General features: G+C 44.5%; 1 protein-coding gene and 1 pseudogene across 1 annotated transcript in view; one reads left to right on the top strand and one right to left on the bottom strand.

Moving 5' to 3' along the window:
* Positions 1–16,973, bottom strand: part of LOC126457541 (uncharacterized) — a 53,230-nt gene extending 36,257 nt beyond the window's left edge. The window contains exon 1 of the mRNA XM_050093943.1: positions 16,907–16,973. Coding sequence (XP_049949900.1) covers positions 16,907–16,949 — 43 coding nt within the window. The 5' untranslated portion in view covers positions 16,950–16,973. The remainder of the gene's footprint in view (positions 1–16,906) is intronic.
* LOC126428023 (5S ribosomal RNA) lies at positions 1,171–1,288 on the top strand (annotated as a pseudogene).
* Positions 16,974–18,315: the final 1,342 nt, after the last annotated feature.

The raw sequence follows: 18,315 nt of genomic DNA, 5'->3' as shown, positions 1-18,315 counted from the left end.
CTGTTGTCGCTCTATAGTACGTCCAACCCGTTAATGGCCCAACGCCATTTGTCTCTCAAACACTGGAAATGTGGCATCTGAAAAAAAAATTCGGAACATCTGTTTGTGTAAAGTGAAGCCAAATTTCGGGTACCAAAAATAGTGCAACCTGTTACTACCCGCTATTAGGGACGATTCCTTACTTCTATTTGTGACCCAACTTAACCGTTAAGTGAACTGTGGACGACACGTTTTATCTATTAGATAAAAAAGAGCATGCTTCAAACCACTGTCTCTTTCGAAATACTTTGAAAGTACATCGTACCTGGCAAGAGAGAAGGACTTCCAACTGAAATCGTACAAAATGTTTATCTTGAACACAATGCAAGGACAGCAGTGGAGAACGAGACGTTAACAGCACCGGTGCCAGATTCACAACGCATCGGAAGCAATAACCTGATTTTTCCCAGCTGTTTGCTAGAGGCAAGCAATCGCACAACAAATTCAACTGTTCTTTAGGAAAATTGTATGTTAAGTACGTTAACGAAAGATCGTAATTTTTTCCTCCAAGACTGTGAGGGTGGAATAAATTGATGTCTTCTAAATAATTTCTGGTTGTAGAACGTAGCATAGACAAGATTAAGAAGAGGAAAATTTTAGTGATTGTACCCAAAGTGCTTTTGTGTGACAGAATGATTGTCCTTTTAATTGTATTTGCTGGAAGATAGTAAGGGCTCCATGGTCCTCAGGACTGGCATGCACAGTTGCCTAATTTGGCACTTGTAGATTTATTAGTAGGGATATGTATGACCTTATACAGTACAGCAAGGAAGCTTGTCGCTCCTTGAGACCAGCAACTATACATCTCGTCCTTATGTCTTTTGAAAGGCGCATTGAGTTGCGTATTCTGAAAACTCGTTTGACAACCTCATTTAAATCAACAGTGCGCCACCAGAATCTCCATCTGAGCTCAGCCAGTTATGTACACGCGTTGCATAGACCCCTAAAACTTCGAACGCTTCCAGCTCGCTAACTAAAATTATTAGCAATTTGATTTAAAGTAATTTGTACTTTGTTGGTAAGTACACCAACTATATGATAGAAAAAATAATATTCTGCTAAGAAATTATAATTCATTGGTGTAAATCTCTGGAAAATAACTAAATAAAGTGTGCTCATAACCCCACAGCGGGCAACGGCCTTGCCGCAGTGGATATACCGGTTCCCGTGAGATCACCGAAGTTAAGCGCTGTCGGGCGTGGTCGGCACTTGGATGGGTAACCATCCAGGCCACCATGCGCTGTTGCCATTTTTCGGGGTGCACTCAGCCTCTTGATGCCAATTGAGGAGCTACTGGACCGATTACTGGCGGGTTCGGTCACGAATACTATCATAACGACCGGGAGAGCGGTGTGCTGACCCCACGTCCCTCCTAACCGCATTCTCCATTGAGGATGACACGGCGGTCGGATGGTCCCGGTAGGCCACTCGTGGCCTGAAGACAGAGTGAGTGCATAACCCCACAGCAAAGAATATTCCTTCATTTACCTATCTAGGTATATATTCCATTCACTTATTATTTTGTCCCTCCGGCAGCAATGCATGACATTTGTAGTACATTCTTGGAGTCATAATTTAAAGCCGGTTCATGAAACTTTCAAGTATTTCACAGTTCAGTTTCATCACCATTTGTGCGACACTCCCCCACTGGTCAAATAAACCTGTGACCATTCGTGCTGCCCTTCTCTGTATACAATGAGTATCCCATCAAGAAAAAATTAACAGATCACAGTTACATTCTGCAGCTGGTGAAGAGATTTTAGCGGTAATTCACTGAGTAATGTTTTACAGTGAATGGCTGAAGTACATCACGCAGTTCGCAGTACAGAGCCCTGACAGTGTAGTGCCAGTTGATTAGATCTCGTGTTTGTAGGAAACAGAGAGGTTACCCTAATATAATCCATACATATTATAAAAACGTGTGTGTGTATGTGTATTTGGTGCACATATCCCCTACTGTCAATCGCTGTCGAGTAACAACCACCTGCCTATCATATGGTAACAGATATGGCGTCATAAACAATTAGATGCGTGAAGAACTGCCGCCATATGCATATGCATGACATTTAAGTGTATAACTTCTGTGCTACTTACTTATTCTCAATACATTTCACAAAAAGTATCCATATATGCTGCTAAATGCATCTATAAAGCCGGCCGCTGTGGCCGAGCGGTTCTAGGCGCTTCAGTCCGGAACCGCGCAACTGATACGGTCGCAGGTTCGAATCCTGCCTCGGACATGGTTGTGTGTGATGTCTTAGTTTAGATAGGTTTAAGTAGCTCTAAGTTCTAGGGGACTGATGATGTCAGATGTTAAGTCCCATAGTGCTCAGAGCCATTTGAACCATTTGAGCATCTATAAAAGCATATCGTGGTATCCCACATTGTTCAGAAGATGTGACGTCATAAACACTGAGATGCGTGAGAAAGTGCTCATCATGTATGATGTCTTAACACATTTATTCTTTACTACCAAGACACTCCTACAGTTGAGTCAGCCTAAGGAAATTCCTGACAGCTGACAGCGCTTTTGACAGCTTTCAACTCCGAAGTGCAAACGACTGTAGCCGAAATGATAGCCGTCTAAAGACCTGTGAAGAGGCGTTGTCACAGAGACATTTACAAAGTCACGTTGTAGACACGCGAAGCAGCTGCGCTAAGGGTGCGGAAACAGTCTGGGGCCATGTTTCTTAATTTCGATATTGCACTTACACATCTGTACATTACGCATATTTCTTTGTACGACCATTTCATAATTTCAAAGATGTTCTCACGAGTACATTGAAATGAAATTTTTTCGACACTTCAGTACAAACAGCCTTCATTTTTTGTTTTCATTTCTAATAGAATATTGGCAAAAAAATACCCAGGCAATGCGGAATTATCCAGCTAGTAATAATCTATATATATAAAAGAAAGTCGTGTTAGTTACACTATTTGTAACTCAAGAACGGCTGGAGCGATTTGGCTGAAAATTGGTGGAGAGGTAGCTTAGAACCAGGAGACGGACTAGAATACTTTTTATCCTGTTCGACCGCTATAAAACGTGGTATAATAAAAACGCATCTGGCATGGAATAACAAAACGCAAATGTCAGTTAAACGACGGCTGCACCGATTTGGCTGAAAATTGGTGGAGAAGTAGCTTAGAACCAGGAGACGGACATAGGATACTTTTTATCCCGTTCGAGCGCTGTAAAACGTGGTGTAACAAAAACGCAACTGGCATGGAATAACAAAACGCAAATGTCAGGTAAACGTCACTATAAAACGTGATATAACAAAAACGCATCTGACATGGAAGAACAAAACGCAAATGACAGCTACATGTCGATGGTTAAGTATCAGTATATATCATTAATTAAAAATTTCGTTTCGTCATAATTTCTATATCATTGTCTCATCGAAAGACGAACTTATCAACAAAGTATTCCCAAACATCATTGCTAACTACAAAAGTAATGAATGGTTGAGTGAGCGAGCAATTTTAGCGGCTAAGAATAAACATGTAGATGACCTAAACTACATGATTCAGAATGAGATCATTGGTAAAATGCATTCATTCAAATCTGTTGACTGTGTAACAAATGAAGATAAAGCCACCAACTATCCAATTGAATTTTTAAACTCCTTGGATGTGCCTGGCTTACCACCGCCCAATTTACGCCTAAAAGTTGGCTCCGTAGTAATAATGCTTGGAAACATAAACCAACCAAAACTGTGCAACGGTACGAGTTTGGTGATAAGTAAATTGATGAACAATGTTATTTACGCGACGATACTCAAAGGAAAATTCGAAGGTGAGGAAGCTCTCATTCCGACGATCCCGATGATCCCAGCCGATATGCCGTTTGAGTTTAAAAGACTTTAATTTCCGATCCGTCTTGCATTCGCCATGACCGTTAACAAATCACAAGGCCAGTCCTTGAAAGTTTGTGGTCTAAATCTGGAATATCCATGTTTTTCACATGGTCAATTATATGTGGCATGTTCACGGGTCGGAAGACCATCTGCGTTGTATATATGGTTCTCGGGCGAGACGTCGGATGTCAAAGTGAAAACTCTACAATATTTCATCAGCGCAACTGGCCGACATCTTCAGGTGCGACGAACACACTGATAAGGCATGACTGTGGTTCTCGGGCGAGACGTCGAATGTCATAGTGAAAACTCCATAATACTTCATCAGCGCAATTGGCCGACATCTTTAGGTGCGACGAACACACTGCTAAGGCAGGACCAGAGCCCCCTATTTATGTCTTAGGCAGGAAGTGTGCTTGCGAGGAGGCGCCAAATTCGATGGCCAATAGCGACGATACCAACCGATAGTTGGAAGGACAGCAACGCCACCTACAGGATGAAGAACCAAAGACTTCGGCGCACGCACGGAGGCTGCCGCTGCTGCTCTGCGCTGCCATCGGCCGCCCCAGCGACTTCTGTCGGAAGCCGCAATCAAACATGCGCGTCCGCGTAGGTGCGTGACTATCCTCCCGTTGTCAACAGAATATTTATGTTGCTGGCGAATCGGCATCCGTCGTATGAGCAATAATACTCCTCCCTGCTCGATGCGCTGATGAAATATTGGGGAGTTTCACTATGACATCCGACGTCTCGCCCGAGAACCATATATACAACATGTCCGTCGGGACCGGCCAGAGTGGCCGAGCGGTTCTAGGCGCTACAGTCTGGAATCGCGCGACCGCTACGGTCGCAGGTTCGAATCCTGCCTCGGGAATGTGATGTCCTTAGGTTAGTTAGGTCTAAGTAGTTCTAAGTTCTAGGGGACTGATGACCTGAGAAGTTAAGTCCCATAGGGCTCAGAGCCATTTGGACCATTTTTGTCCGTCGGGAAAGCCTCAAGCACCATCTGCGTTGTTTGTTCTTGCGCCTGATAATAAAACAAAAAATGTCGTGTATCACAAGGTACTTAACTGAAGAGTGGAAGCTATGCACCAAAAAACATAAAGAATGAAGAATCACTAAAATACTTTTTATTTGTATTTCCTAATAAAAATTGAACTTAACATCCAAAATCTGATTATTCATTGGCTTTAAGGCGGAACAGAGTTCGCCGGATTAGCTAGTAATAATAATAATAATAATAATAATAGCATCGCAAGGGTCAACAGCCCGGTGCAAATCTTTGAGTTGGACGCCCCTTCGACGACTTCGCGTGTCCCTGAAAAAATGACACCCGATGTTATCAGGATACCACCCGTAACAGGATCAGAGAAAGTGCAAGTAATAATCGAAATTCTCTGTAGCTTCTGTTTTGTTTTCAGTCGTTACAAGAGCCGCAACTGACTGTGCAGACGCCAGCGGGTGACCGGTTACTCGGCAGGCTGTCCTCCTACGGTGGCTGCCTGCTGCGCGGACCGGCCACCTGTCTGTGACAGGGCAGCGACCGGGGCAGTGGGCTCGAGCGAGAACGCCGGCTTCTTGCGGCCTCTTCTGTTCTGCCCCGCTCACTTCGCCGGCCCATAGCGTCACGCAACTGCGTGGTTTTGCCGAGCGCAGCAACTTTCTAAAGAGACTCCCGCAGTTTCCCTGTCCCCCCTCTGATCAACGTTTCGTACTGTCTTCCAAATAAATACTTAAAACAGCCCGCCCAGTTGGCCGTGAAGTCTAACGCACGGCTTTCCGGGCGGGAAGGAGCGCCTGTTCCCCGGCACGAATCCGCCCGGCGGACTTGTGTCGAGGTCTGGTGAGTTGGCCCGTCTGTGGATGGTTTTTAGGCGGTTTTCCATCTGCCACGGCGAATGCGGGCTGGTTTCCTCTATTCCGCCTCAGTTACACGATGTCGGAGATTGCTGCACAAACAAGTTCTCCACGTACACGTACACCACAATTACTCTACCACACAAACATAGGGGTTACACTCGTCTGGTGTGAGACGTTCCCTGGGGGGGGGGGGGGGGGTCCACGGGGGGCCGAACCGCACAATAACCCTGGGTTCGGTGTGGGGCGGCGGAGAAGTGAAGTGGACTGCGGTAGTCGTCGTGGGGTTGCGGACCATTGCGGCTGCAGCGGGGACGGAGCCTCTCCGTCGTTTCTAGGTCCCCAGTTAACATAACATAACATAATGCTTAAAACAGCAAATAATTTTCTGACGATTTCCTATTCAATCAACACTGAACTGGAAACAATAAACTTTTGTGGATAAATGAACAGCGGATAGGTGGTGTAAACATTTCTGTAATGTCCTCATTTTTCCGTTTTCCGTGGTTGCTTAGTTTCTTCAAAATTATTGGAGATGTGTTCTGTCCTTGCAATTCAATCAGAAAGGCAGTTTGTTTTTTGCCGTACGCCTTTCGCTTCTTTTATATAAATATCATCTTCAATGGCCTTTAATAGATGTTTGTTTCTATGTACACACATGAAGAATAGTGTTGCATCACCCCGGTTCCCAGAACTCCTAAGATAGACGTTGACTGTGGATATTCTATCGCAGACACAGTCCCTTTGACTGTATAGAGATGTCACTAAACCCGCCCAAAGACGTAAACAACCATGCATGAACAGCGCCTATTAGACGGAGGGGGTCCGACAGCCCATCAGTTCCAGTCATTCCACCAGGAAGGAGGTACACGGCTCGTTTTGTCTCTAGTTCAACCATGCGTGGACGGTCAATACCGCGGTTCGACCTCGTCCGCATTGCTTCTTTGTGCCAGGAAGGGCTCTCGACAAGGGAAGTGTCCAGGCGTCTGGGAGTGAACCAAAGCGATGTTGTTCGGACATGGAAGAGATACAGAGAGACAGAAACTGTTGTCGATGACATGCCTCGCTCAGGCCTCTCAAAGGCTACTACTGCAGTGGATGACCGCTACCTACGGCTTATGGCTCGGAGGAACACTGACAGCAACGCCACCATGTTGAATAATGCTTTTCGTGCAGCTATAGGACGTCGTGTTACGACTCAAACCGTGTGCAATAGGCTGCATGATGCGCAACTTCACTCCCGACACCCATGGCGAGGTCCATCTTTGCAACCACTGCACCATGCAGCGCGGTAGAAATAGGCCCAACAACATGCCGAATGGAAAGCTCAGGATTGGCACGTTCTCTTCACCGATGAGTGTCGCCTATGCCTTAACTAGACAATCGTCGGAGACGTGTATAGAGGCAACCCGGTCAGGCTCAACGCCTTAGACACACTGGCCAGCGAGTGCAGCAAGGTGGAGGATCCCTGCTGTTTTTGGGTGGTATTTGTGGGGCCGGCGTACGCCGCTGGTGGTCATGGAACGCACCGTAGCGGCTGTACGATACATGTCATCCTCCGACCGATAGTGCAGCCATATCGGCAGCATGTTGCCGAGGCATTCGTCTTCATGGATGACAGTTCGCGCCCTCATCTTGCACCTCTTGTGGATGACTTCCTTCAGGATAACGACATAGCTCGACTAGAATGGCCAGCATGTTCTCCAGACATGAACGCGGTCCAACAAGCCTCGGATAGATTGAAAACGGCTGTTTTGGACGACGTGACCCAACAACTACTCGGAGGGATCTACGCCGAATCGCCGTTGAGGAGTGGGACAATCTGGACCAACAGTGCCTTGATGAACTTGTGGATAGTATGCCACGACGAATACAGGCATGCATCAATGCAAGAGGACGTGCTACTGGGTATTAGAGGTACCAGTGTGTACAGCAATCTGGTCTCGCTATATGGTGGTACAATATGCAATGTGTGGTTTCCACGAGCAATAAAAAGGGAGGAAATGATGTTATGTTGATCTCTATTCCAATTTTCTGTGCAGGTTCCGAAACTCTCGGAACCGAGGTGATGCAAAATTTTTTTTGATGTGTGTATAATGAATACATTACATAGGAGTTATAAGTATATTACTATGTTACGTTATCCAGTATTATTCTCTTGTTTTTCTGATTAGAAACGACTTTTGCAGCATATGTTTCATGAAGTTACATTATCGTTTGGTGTTACGTATGATTTCCCCTGTTCGCAGTCCATGTGTGTAGTCCTGCAGAAATGTTTACTCGGTCTCCATACTCCAGATGGTCGATTTCCGGTGGTTTCTCGGTCACATTTACTACAATGCTTCAAGTTGCACTTTCCAGTGTGTGCCGAGCGTGTATGTGTTTATGGTGCGTAGTGTCGCCAACTGTGACGGTATTTTTGTCTTTCATCCTTCTTTGTGTGTGGTGTGTTTAGTTTGAAATTTTTTTCATTTGTTTTGTGTGTGTGTGTGTGTTCTTGTGTGTGTGTGAGTGTGTGTTATGTGTGAAGCTGATATTCTTCGTGTATGTATGTGTGTGTGTGTGTGTGTGTGTGTGTGTGTGTGTGGGGTGGGGGGGGGAGCCCTCTTCCTCCCTCCCTCTCTCCCTCCTTCTCTCTCACTCACTCTCTCTCTCTCTCTCACTCACCCACCCACCCACACACACACACACACACACACACAAACACAAAATCTCCACTCACATAAAGAACAACACCTTCACATAGAACAAACACAGACACACATAAAGGAAATGAACAAATATCAAACTACACAGACCAAGCAAATAAAGGACGAAAGATAAACACACAGCGACGGTTGGCAACAATACACACTGTAAACACACACATGCTCAACACACACTGGAAAGTGCAACTTGAAGTGTTGTTATAAATATGGGCGATAAAACGACGGAAATCGGTCATCTGGAACATGGGAACCAAGTGAACATATCTCCAGGACTCTACACATCGACTACCAATATGGGAAATCGCAAATAACACCAAACGATGACGTTAGCTCACAAAACTTACGCTGCAAAAGTCGTTTCTAATCGGAAAAACAAGAGAATACCATGAGACAACGTAACATAGTAATACACTTGTAATTAATGCATAATGTACAGGGTGACAGTTACTGAAATATAAGAAATAAAATCTTCATAACTTCTGAACGGTTTGCGTTAGGACGTTGAAACTGCACAGTTGGCCGCAGAGCATGATGCGAATTAGTATGCGCATGCATGGTTTGGTTTAGCGACGAAGCCGACTTTCATTTGGATGTGTTCGTCAATAATCAAAATTGCCGCATTTGTGAGACTGAGAATCAGCATTTCGCGATCGAGAAGTCTCTTTGCCCTCAAGGGCTGACTGTGGGATGTGCAATGTCCAGTCACGGAATAATCGGTGCGATATTCGTTGATGGCACGGTGACTACCGAACGGTAGGTGAAGGTTTTGGAAGATGGTTTCATACTCATTATCCAAAGTGACCCTCATTTCAGCAAGATGTGGTTCATGCAAAACTGAGCTCGACCCCATTGAAGCAGGAGAGTGTTTCACGTCCAGGAGGAGCACTTTGAGGACCGCGTTCTGACTCTTGGGGTACGCAGAGACCACTGCCATGGGTCTCGATTGGCCACCATATTCTCCGCATCTGAACTTCATGCAACTCCTTTTTGTTGGGCTGTATTAAAGACACGGTATGCAGCAACAATCCCAAAACCGTTGCTGAGCTGAAAACAGCCATTCAGGAGGTCATCGATAACATTGATGTTCCGACACTTCAGCGGGTCATGCAGAATTTCGCTATTCGTCTGTGCCACATCATAACCAGTGATGGCGACGAAATCGAACATGTCGGAACCTAAATTCGAATATCTGTAGTGACGGTTACATGTTGAATAAAGGGTGTGCACGCCGCAGTTTATAACTAATTTACGTTTCTTTCCATACTGTTCAATTGTCACTCTGTATTATGTATAAAAAAAACCTGTATTAAAGGCCGCTGAAGAAGATTCATCATTTAAAGAAGCGAAACACGTATGAAAAATAACAAATTACGTTTCATTTAGTCGCAAAGACAGGACATACCTCCATGGATTCGTGTAGTGTTTGAATACGGTAATAACGGCATACCGCTTGCCTCGGGCACATCGATTAAATGTTTAGACATAGTGCTGAGAAACGACTCGAAATGGTAGAAGTACATAAGATCAGTTGAGGGCAAAGCGAAGGAGCGGCTAAGGATTATTTGACGAGCCCTGATAAAGTGCACTGCACCTGTAAAAGAGAATGCGTACGTAACACCGTCTGACCCATTCTTGAATACTGCTTGAGTCTTTGGGACACCAGCAAGTCGCATTAAAAAAAATCGAAGCAGTTCAGAGGCCTGCTACTAGATTTGTTAACATGCAGATCGTTCATTAAGAGTGAGCTACGAAAATGCTCCATGAGCCTAGATGAAAATCCTTGGGTTAAGAAGAAGTGGTTTTTGAAAGGAAAGACATATTCTGCATACAAGAGTGTAGTGTAGAAGGGACATTTTATGTAAGTCATTGTGCTGTGTAGATCTGTATGCATAGAGCATGTTGCTTACATGGTTCTGAAGATGATCAAATACTCACAATAAAAATAAATGTGCAACAGAGACGGCGGAGTAAAGGCTATATTTTAATTTTCTTGGAACGCTATTAAGACGTTTAGTATTGAGGACATTGTAAGAGGGGCGTAGGCTTGTATACAGGCGTTCATGCAGTTATTGTCGCCTCCATTCATTTTCGTGTAGAACAGGAAAAGGAATGACCACCAATGGTGCAAAGTACGTTCCGCAGTCCTCAATGCAGTGGTTTGCGGAGTAATAGTCTAGAGAACAGAGATGCCTGGTATAAATTTAAAAATTGAGATCACACAACTGAAGGGAATTGACTCGTCGCTCGAAAGCTCTGCTGCAATTCTAATACACAGGAGAATCAAAACTCGCGCACTCAGATGCAATAGCGTGATTCCTTGCATGCTAACGGTACAAATATGACTGTACCAAACTTCTGTTCCTGCATATTTTCGCCTAGAAAGAAAGCCAGTCTGGCAGCAGTGGGTAGTATTTTGCCTTGCAACACTCGAGTTGGAGGGTTCGATTATGGATCTAGGTGCAGCTTTTATTGTTTTCTAATTTTACAATGCGTGATATGGTAATTGCTGTCGCATGTATTATACGGCAATTAGAGTAAGTTTTATGCCAAACACATGAACTATTATTTAATACTAACACAGAACTGAGGTGCAATGAAAGACATGCTGTCACTGATAGTCTGTTTAAAATATTACAACAGGCCGCTCTCACTCAATGTGATACGTATGCCTAACACTTTCATACTGATGAATTTAATCCTATTTATTTTCAACTGATTATTACTCTGCATGAGTTTTTCTGAATATCTGACGCATAATTGTTAAATTTGGAAATTTACGATAAGGTCTTATGGGACCAAACTGCTGAGGGCATCGGTCCCTAAGCTTACACACTACTTAACCTAACTTAAACTAACTTACTCTAAGGATAACACACACAGCCATGCCCGAGGAAGGACTCGAACCTCCGACCAGGGAGCCGCGCAGACCGTGACAAGGCGCCCAGGCCGCGCGGCTATCCCGGGCGGCATAATTGTTATTTCCAACGTTTAAAAAATAGTTGTTGTAAGGTATGTATCATTTAAGAAACAGTGTTTGCTATAGCATTATTGGAGAGATCAAAACAAGAAAACAAAAGGAGTTACAGCTAGCCTCGAAATTCTCCAACTCGACTATTCTAATGCCAAACTGCCTACTGTACTAACTATACTACGCTAGCACACAGCACTAAATGAAGACACTTGTGAGACATGGGTTTACAGTGCTGCCAAGTTACATTTCTATCTGCCGAAAATATGTATAGGACGAAAGTTTGTTGGAGTCATTTTTGCACTGTTAGCATGTTACCAATCGCTCTATACAGTATGTGAGAATTTCGGTTCACCCTGTATATTCATGTGTTACATGTCGGATTACTACAACAAAGTGGGACATTTTATGGTTTTGTTATCCATAGACGAGAGGCAAGTATACACAAGAGCCATTCAGTAACAGACTTAACGACGATCATTAAGGAAGGAGTGAGCTTAAATGTGCGTAATAATGTAAAAAGTTCTGTGCGAAGTGTTTGTTGTATAGTAGGATATGTAACTGAAATTTATTTTAATATAAATGCGTTAGTAGCTAGTACTGGGACTTCATGTTAATCTACGAAGACGTTTTTCCATGTTGTTGAATAGCTGGACAATTACCTACAATTACAAAATTGAATGTTTAATATTAGATAAGTGCCTAATGTATCTTGTCTTGACACATACCAAGTTACATAATAACGGGAAGTTTACTCACGCTGTAGAATAGTAGAGAACCTCTATAGGGATAATGTTTACAACAAACACACACAGTGCTTCCCCTGGCGCTTACTGGTTGCCAAAATACTGTGACCATGTTTAGCGCTGATTTGAGGACGGTATTGCTCAGTAAGGCGATCTCGAACAGAAGATCTGCTTTAATTTACCTTGCTATAATGATAATACAGCAAAACTCATAACCCTATTTATTGAGGATCCTAAATCGTTTCAAGATCAAAATACACTAGGCAGGGAACAGACTTAATGGGATTGACCTTAGCTTCCTAGTGGGCCTAAACTGACAAATTAGGCTACTGTATGCATTCACGCAGTAGAGTATTTGAACTTCTGACAGAGGGTTACCCGTTCCGCAGAGCTACTCTAAGGGAGGGAATCTCACCGGCAAAGCCTTGAAAACTGCGACTGAAGCAGATTGTCGGCCGTAGTCGCTAAGTAGGTCCCAGGGACGCGCAGACTGAGGACGATGGCTCTGGGTCAGTGAGTGAAACCGCTGCTCCTTGGTGTAACCACACATTCGTAACAACGCAGCACAAGTGGAAGGAGAGGATCTGAAGGAAAGTCGGTGAGAAAGCGAGCTATGGCAGGTTATACTTTACAGAGCTACTCCCGTGCCAATCTATCAAGTACCGTTTCTGCTCTACATTTATTTTGGACCTTTTATTGATTTAATTGGGGTCGTAGTATTGAGCGAGATGACACCACGCAGACGGTCTTGAGCCAGTTCCAGTTGCCCATGTTCAAATCTTATTTAGGGAGACTATGTCCGTTCAATTTTTTAACAGTAATTAATACATTTACACATAAAATCCATGGTCTGTTCACCTTCGTCCTTCGGTTAAAATAATTACCCTAGCAACGTTGCGTCAGAGGAATGAATTGTATGTAGTCAGCTGACGTTCAGCAAAGATACTGACGCAAACCTACAGGAGATAATTGCCTCTTACTTGTGCCTCATACACGGCTCCACCTTCCATACATTTCGATTTTGAGAAAAACACTAGACTGGAAGAAGCGGTTTGGATAAGATTTCTTTGTGAACTTCAAACAGTAGAATATAAATTGAGATATTTGATCTTCAGTGTTGCGTCCCTTCGTGTGACGTGCGTTTGTATCTTTTCAGAATAAGTTGACACAGAGGCGAGCTTCAGTGATCATGTGGGCAGCTTGACACTTAATCGCTGCTGGAAGACAGTATGGCAGCACTTTCAAGAACGAAATTATTTTTCCAAAATACGCAGGGATGCCCACGGTGGTACTCAAACCCACACATTATTTCGCGAACTCGACTTACCGACTGCACCTAAGGGAGCCAGCTAAAACATGTATTGTGAACGAATAGTGGGATAAGATCACACGCTACTGATACTTGAATCTGAAAACGCTATTCCTCTCAATAACAGAATATTTGCGTAGAGGCAGCCAACATGCGTCATATGCATTAACAACCGCCAAGACAGTCCTCTGGAAACAGTACTAAGGAGACGAAATCTTCCTAAATATTCTCCACTGCTTTCGGAAAATAACAGAAAGGGAATACAGGATTCACTTGCACGGATGCGACCAGCGACGATGAAATCATAACAGCCGAAGGTCTTCTCACCGTAGCCTTGACAAACACATTACCCTTTCTGCGTCGGAGGTCTACTTACGTACGCCCGATCTCGGTAGTGCTGTAAGGGTTCAGTAGTTTTCGATTTCAGACAAGCGTTTGATTCACGATCACAGCTACGCTTATTATCAAACGTACAATAGTATAGGCTATTAAGTGAAGTTTGTGACTGGACTGAAGATTTTTTGGGAGCGGAGAACGCAGAAAGTTACGTCGGATGAAGAATTAGCGACAGATATAGAAATAACTTCGGATGTGCTCTGCTCGTGTTGTATGTAAATGACCTGACAAACAGTATTAATAGTAACCTCAGAGTTTGTGTAGATGACGTGGTTATCTGTAGTGAAATACTGCCCGAAAAAAGCTGCACGCATTGATAAGGTTTGAAAGTGGTGCAAAGTTTGGCAGCTTGCTTTAAACGTTCAGAAATGTAAAATCGCTCACTGCACAAAACCAAAAAATGTAGTAGCCTCTGACTATCGTATCAATAAGTCACAGCTGAAATCGGTCAGCTCATACAAATATCTGGGTGTAATACCTTGTAGGATCATGAAATGAAGCGATCTGATAGGCTCAGTCGTGGGTAAAGCGGGCACGATACGTTGGGTTATTCGTAGGATACATGGAAAATGCACTCTATAAAAGAGATCGCTTGCAAATAAGTGTGCGACCCACCGTACAATATTGCTGAAGTGTGTGGGACTAACAGGGGACTCAGAACGTATACAGAGAAGGGCAGCACGAATAGTCATAGGTAATAGGCGTAAACTAGACCGAGAAGGCCTACTTACAATGTTTCAAGACTGACGACTCCAAGAATATACTACAGCCGCCTCCCATGAGGAGTTTGAGGTCAAGACAAAGATTAATTACAGCGCGCACATAGACATTCAGTCATTCTTCCGTTTCTCCATATGTGAATGGAACGAGAAGAAGCCCCAGCAACTTGTACAATGGGACGCAGTCTCCGCTACGCACTTCGTAGTGCTATGCAGAATGTAGATGTATTACGCCACGCTCATTCCCAGAACTTTTCGAGCAGTGAACGCACACAACGCCTATAAGCGGTACGTGCATTCCGAAGGAGCAAGCCTCAAATTGCATAAAGTATATGCCACAGTCACGCACAGCGGCGTTAGTTTATTTCCTGAGCTAGAAAAATAAAAATGAAAGTCAGATGTAGTATATAAGGAGTGAGGAGGCTTGGTCGTGCGGTAGTGTTCTCGCTTCCCACGCCCGGGTTCCCGGGTTCGATTCCCGGCGGGGTGAGGGATTTTCTCTGCTTCGTGATGGCTGGGTGTTGTGTGATGTCCTTAGGTTAGTTAGGTTTAAGCAGTTCTAAGTTCTAGGGGACTGATGTCCATAGATGTTAAGTCCCATAGTGCTGAGAGCCATTTGAACCATTTTGAAGTGAGGAGGCTAATTAGATTGCGCGCCTATGGAGTGACATCTCAGTTATGCCTCTGCATTCGTGATTACCTGTCGGAAAAATCACAGTTCGTAGTAAGTGACGGAAAGTCATCTAATGGTATGTGGGGCTCCCCAACGAAGAGTTACAGAGTTTCTACTGTTGTTACTCAATGTAAACGTTTTAACAGACAATCTGAGGAGCCCTATTAGACTGTTTGCAAATGACGTTATCGTTCACTGTTTAGTACAGTCAACAGGAAACCAAAATTAATTGTAAAATGATGTACAAAAGATATGTGCAGGGTGATAACAGTGGCAGTTGACCCAAGAATTACAATTACAAAAAAACTTAAATTGGAATCATGACACACAAAATGTTGTGGAGAAGCGAACGACAGACTGCGTTTTAATGGCAGAACACTTTGAGGCTGTAACAAAACTACCAAACAGACTGTCTGCACTACGCTTGGTACATGGTCTTCTGTTGTATTGTTGGGAGGCGTGGGGCCCTTATCGGATATGACTGAAGTAGGATATTGAAAAAGTTTCAAGAAGAGAACCTCGTTTTATATTACCGCAAAGTGGGGAAGAGTGTCACGAACATGTTAAGTGCGTTGGTGTGATATTCTTTAAAGCAAAGGCGGTTTTCCTTGCGGTGACATATTTTCTCGAAATTGGTTCAAATGGATCTGAGCACTATGGGACTTAACTTCTGAGGCCATCAGTCCCCTAGAACTACTTAAACTAACTAACCTAAGGACATCACACACGTCCATGCCCGAGGCAGGATTCGAACCTGAGAACGTAGCGGTCACGCGGTTCCAGACTGTAGCGCCTCTAGAACCGTTCGGTCACCCAGGCCGGCTTCTCGAAATTTCAACCATCAACTTTCTCTTCCGAGTGCCAAAATATTTTATGACTCAGGTCTACGCAGGGAGAAATGACTGGAGTAATAAAACAAATCATAGGTCATACCGTAAGACTGAAGGGTTAATTTTTGCCAGGTGCTATGCGTCAGCCGGCCGCGGTTCTAGGTGCTTCAGTCTGGAACTGCGCGACCGCTACGGTTGCAGGTTCGAATCCTGCCTCGGGCATGGATGTGTGTGCTGTCCTTAGGTTAGTTAGGTTTAAGTAGTTCTAAGTTCTTGGGGAGTGATGACCTGAGATGTTGAGTCCCATAGTGCTCAGAGCCCTTTTTTTGCTATGCGTCAGTGGAACAGTGAAGAAATAGTGTGGAAGCGATTCTATGAACGCTCTGCCAAATATGAGTGTGAATTTCAGAGCAGCAGAAGTTGTAAGCCGGAAAGCGTCGCGGAGATGGACATTCAACGCCCGTGCGAGACGTTACAAGAGGTATTGTGTATCGCGATGTTCTTCTCTGTTAAAATTTGGAGAGGGTATGTACTAATGTATTCTTTCCTGATACGTATATATCATGGAGAGACATAAAGTTCAAGTTAGAAAAGTTAGAACACACACGGAGGCTTGCCAACAATTGTTATTCCCGCGCACTATTCGCGACTGGCAGACGAAAGGCGGGAAGTGACAAAGTACCCTCCTTCACGTGCGGTAGGGCGGTTTGGAAAGTATAAACGAGGGTAGCTAGAGATCGGTTTCTACTCTCCCCTTGCTGAAGCTCCGCGGCGAGTGCGCAGCTGCGCGGCTCGGCTCACCTGAGAGCAGGAGGAGCAGCAGAGCGGCCGCTCGCGAAGACATGGTGGCGGCGACTGGCGCGCAACACCACGCCTCGCGCTCTGGCAGCCGCGGGCCGGCCTTGGCGGCCGGGATAAAAGTCAAGGGTGCGCCGCGCCGGGCCGGGCCAGCGGCCTCACCCCGCCACGCAGCTCGGCTCCCGCGCCCTCCCTGCGCTACAGAACCCCGCGTCGCAACCTGGCGTTCAGCACCGAATGTCTACTGTTACGTGCACAGTCGTTTTGCCCCTCATTGAGCACGGGTTCCGCAGTGGAGTGTCCTGCGGATGGGCGATGCTGGCAAATCATCTGGTGTGGGTTACCAACACAAGGATAGAGTACCAATAGGGACAAGAAAGGAGGCATGAAGGGCGCCAAAACAGAAATAACAATCATCCATTACACACGCACATCATGATATATGAGATTATAATTGCCATACTCAATTTATTATGACAAACAATATGTATCACGAAGGGCACACACAATGGAGTTTAAGAAATTACAATGGCACATCAACTCCGCTATGACAAACAGTGTGCATAATGAAGGCCGCACAATTTTACCAATGTAAGAAATTAAAAAAAATACTAGCATAAAATGAACTAAAATGCCTTGAAGGAAATGTTTATGAGAAGACTACGACGGGGCCGCAAGGGTGGTGGCAACACAATACTTAACTCAGGTGCACCAAAACGAACAACGGACACCAGGCCGCGCCAACAACGGACACGCAATGCACGCAACTACTCTCTCCGTTGCGGTTCCGCGCGTTCCACCCAAGTAATAGCTACCTGAAACATTTTAATGGTTCAAATGGCTCTGAGCGCTATGGGACTTAACATCTTAGGTCATCAGTCCCCTAGAACTTAGAACTACTTAAATCTAACTAACCTAAGGACATCACACACATCCATGCCCGAGGCAGGATTCGAACCTGCGACCGTAGAGGTCGCGCGGTTCCAAACTGAAGCGCCTAGAACCGCTCAGCCACACCGGCGGGCGAAAACATTTTAATACTTGGAATAGTACACCAGTGATCAGCAAATAAAAGCAACAATAACATGACATAAAAATACAATAAATTAAGAAAATCACATCATATGACTATAAGCTTAAGGTCTTTCGGTAATTAACAGATTACGAAACAGGTAAAGGGGCATGTGGCACTATTAAATCTTCCGTAATTACACTACTAAATTTCTCAGTACCCAAGTTGCAATTAACGCAACAAGAATTAAATCATTTAGTGATAATGTTACTTTAAAATAATAATAAAATCATTTCCTATAGCAGAGGACCGAGAATGGCCCGATCAGTACTCCCCAGTGAAGCAGTTCACACAAATGGTACTCCACGGCTCCGAGCACACAGCCCCATACAAAATGCAA

This window comes from Schistocerca serialis, chromosome 1 (assembly GCF_023864345.2).
Source record: "Schistocerca serialis cubense isolate TAMUIC-IGC-003099 chromosome 1, iqSchSeri2.2, whole genome shotgun sequence".
In the NCBI taxonomy this organism is placed as follows: Eukaryota; Metazoa; Arthropoda; class Insecta; order Orthoptera; family Acrididae; genus Schistocerca; species Schistocerca serialis.
The sequence above is the reverse complement of the archived record's forward strand: the minus strand, read 5'-3'. Positions and strand labels throughout refer to the sequence as shown.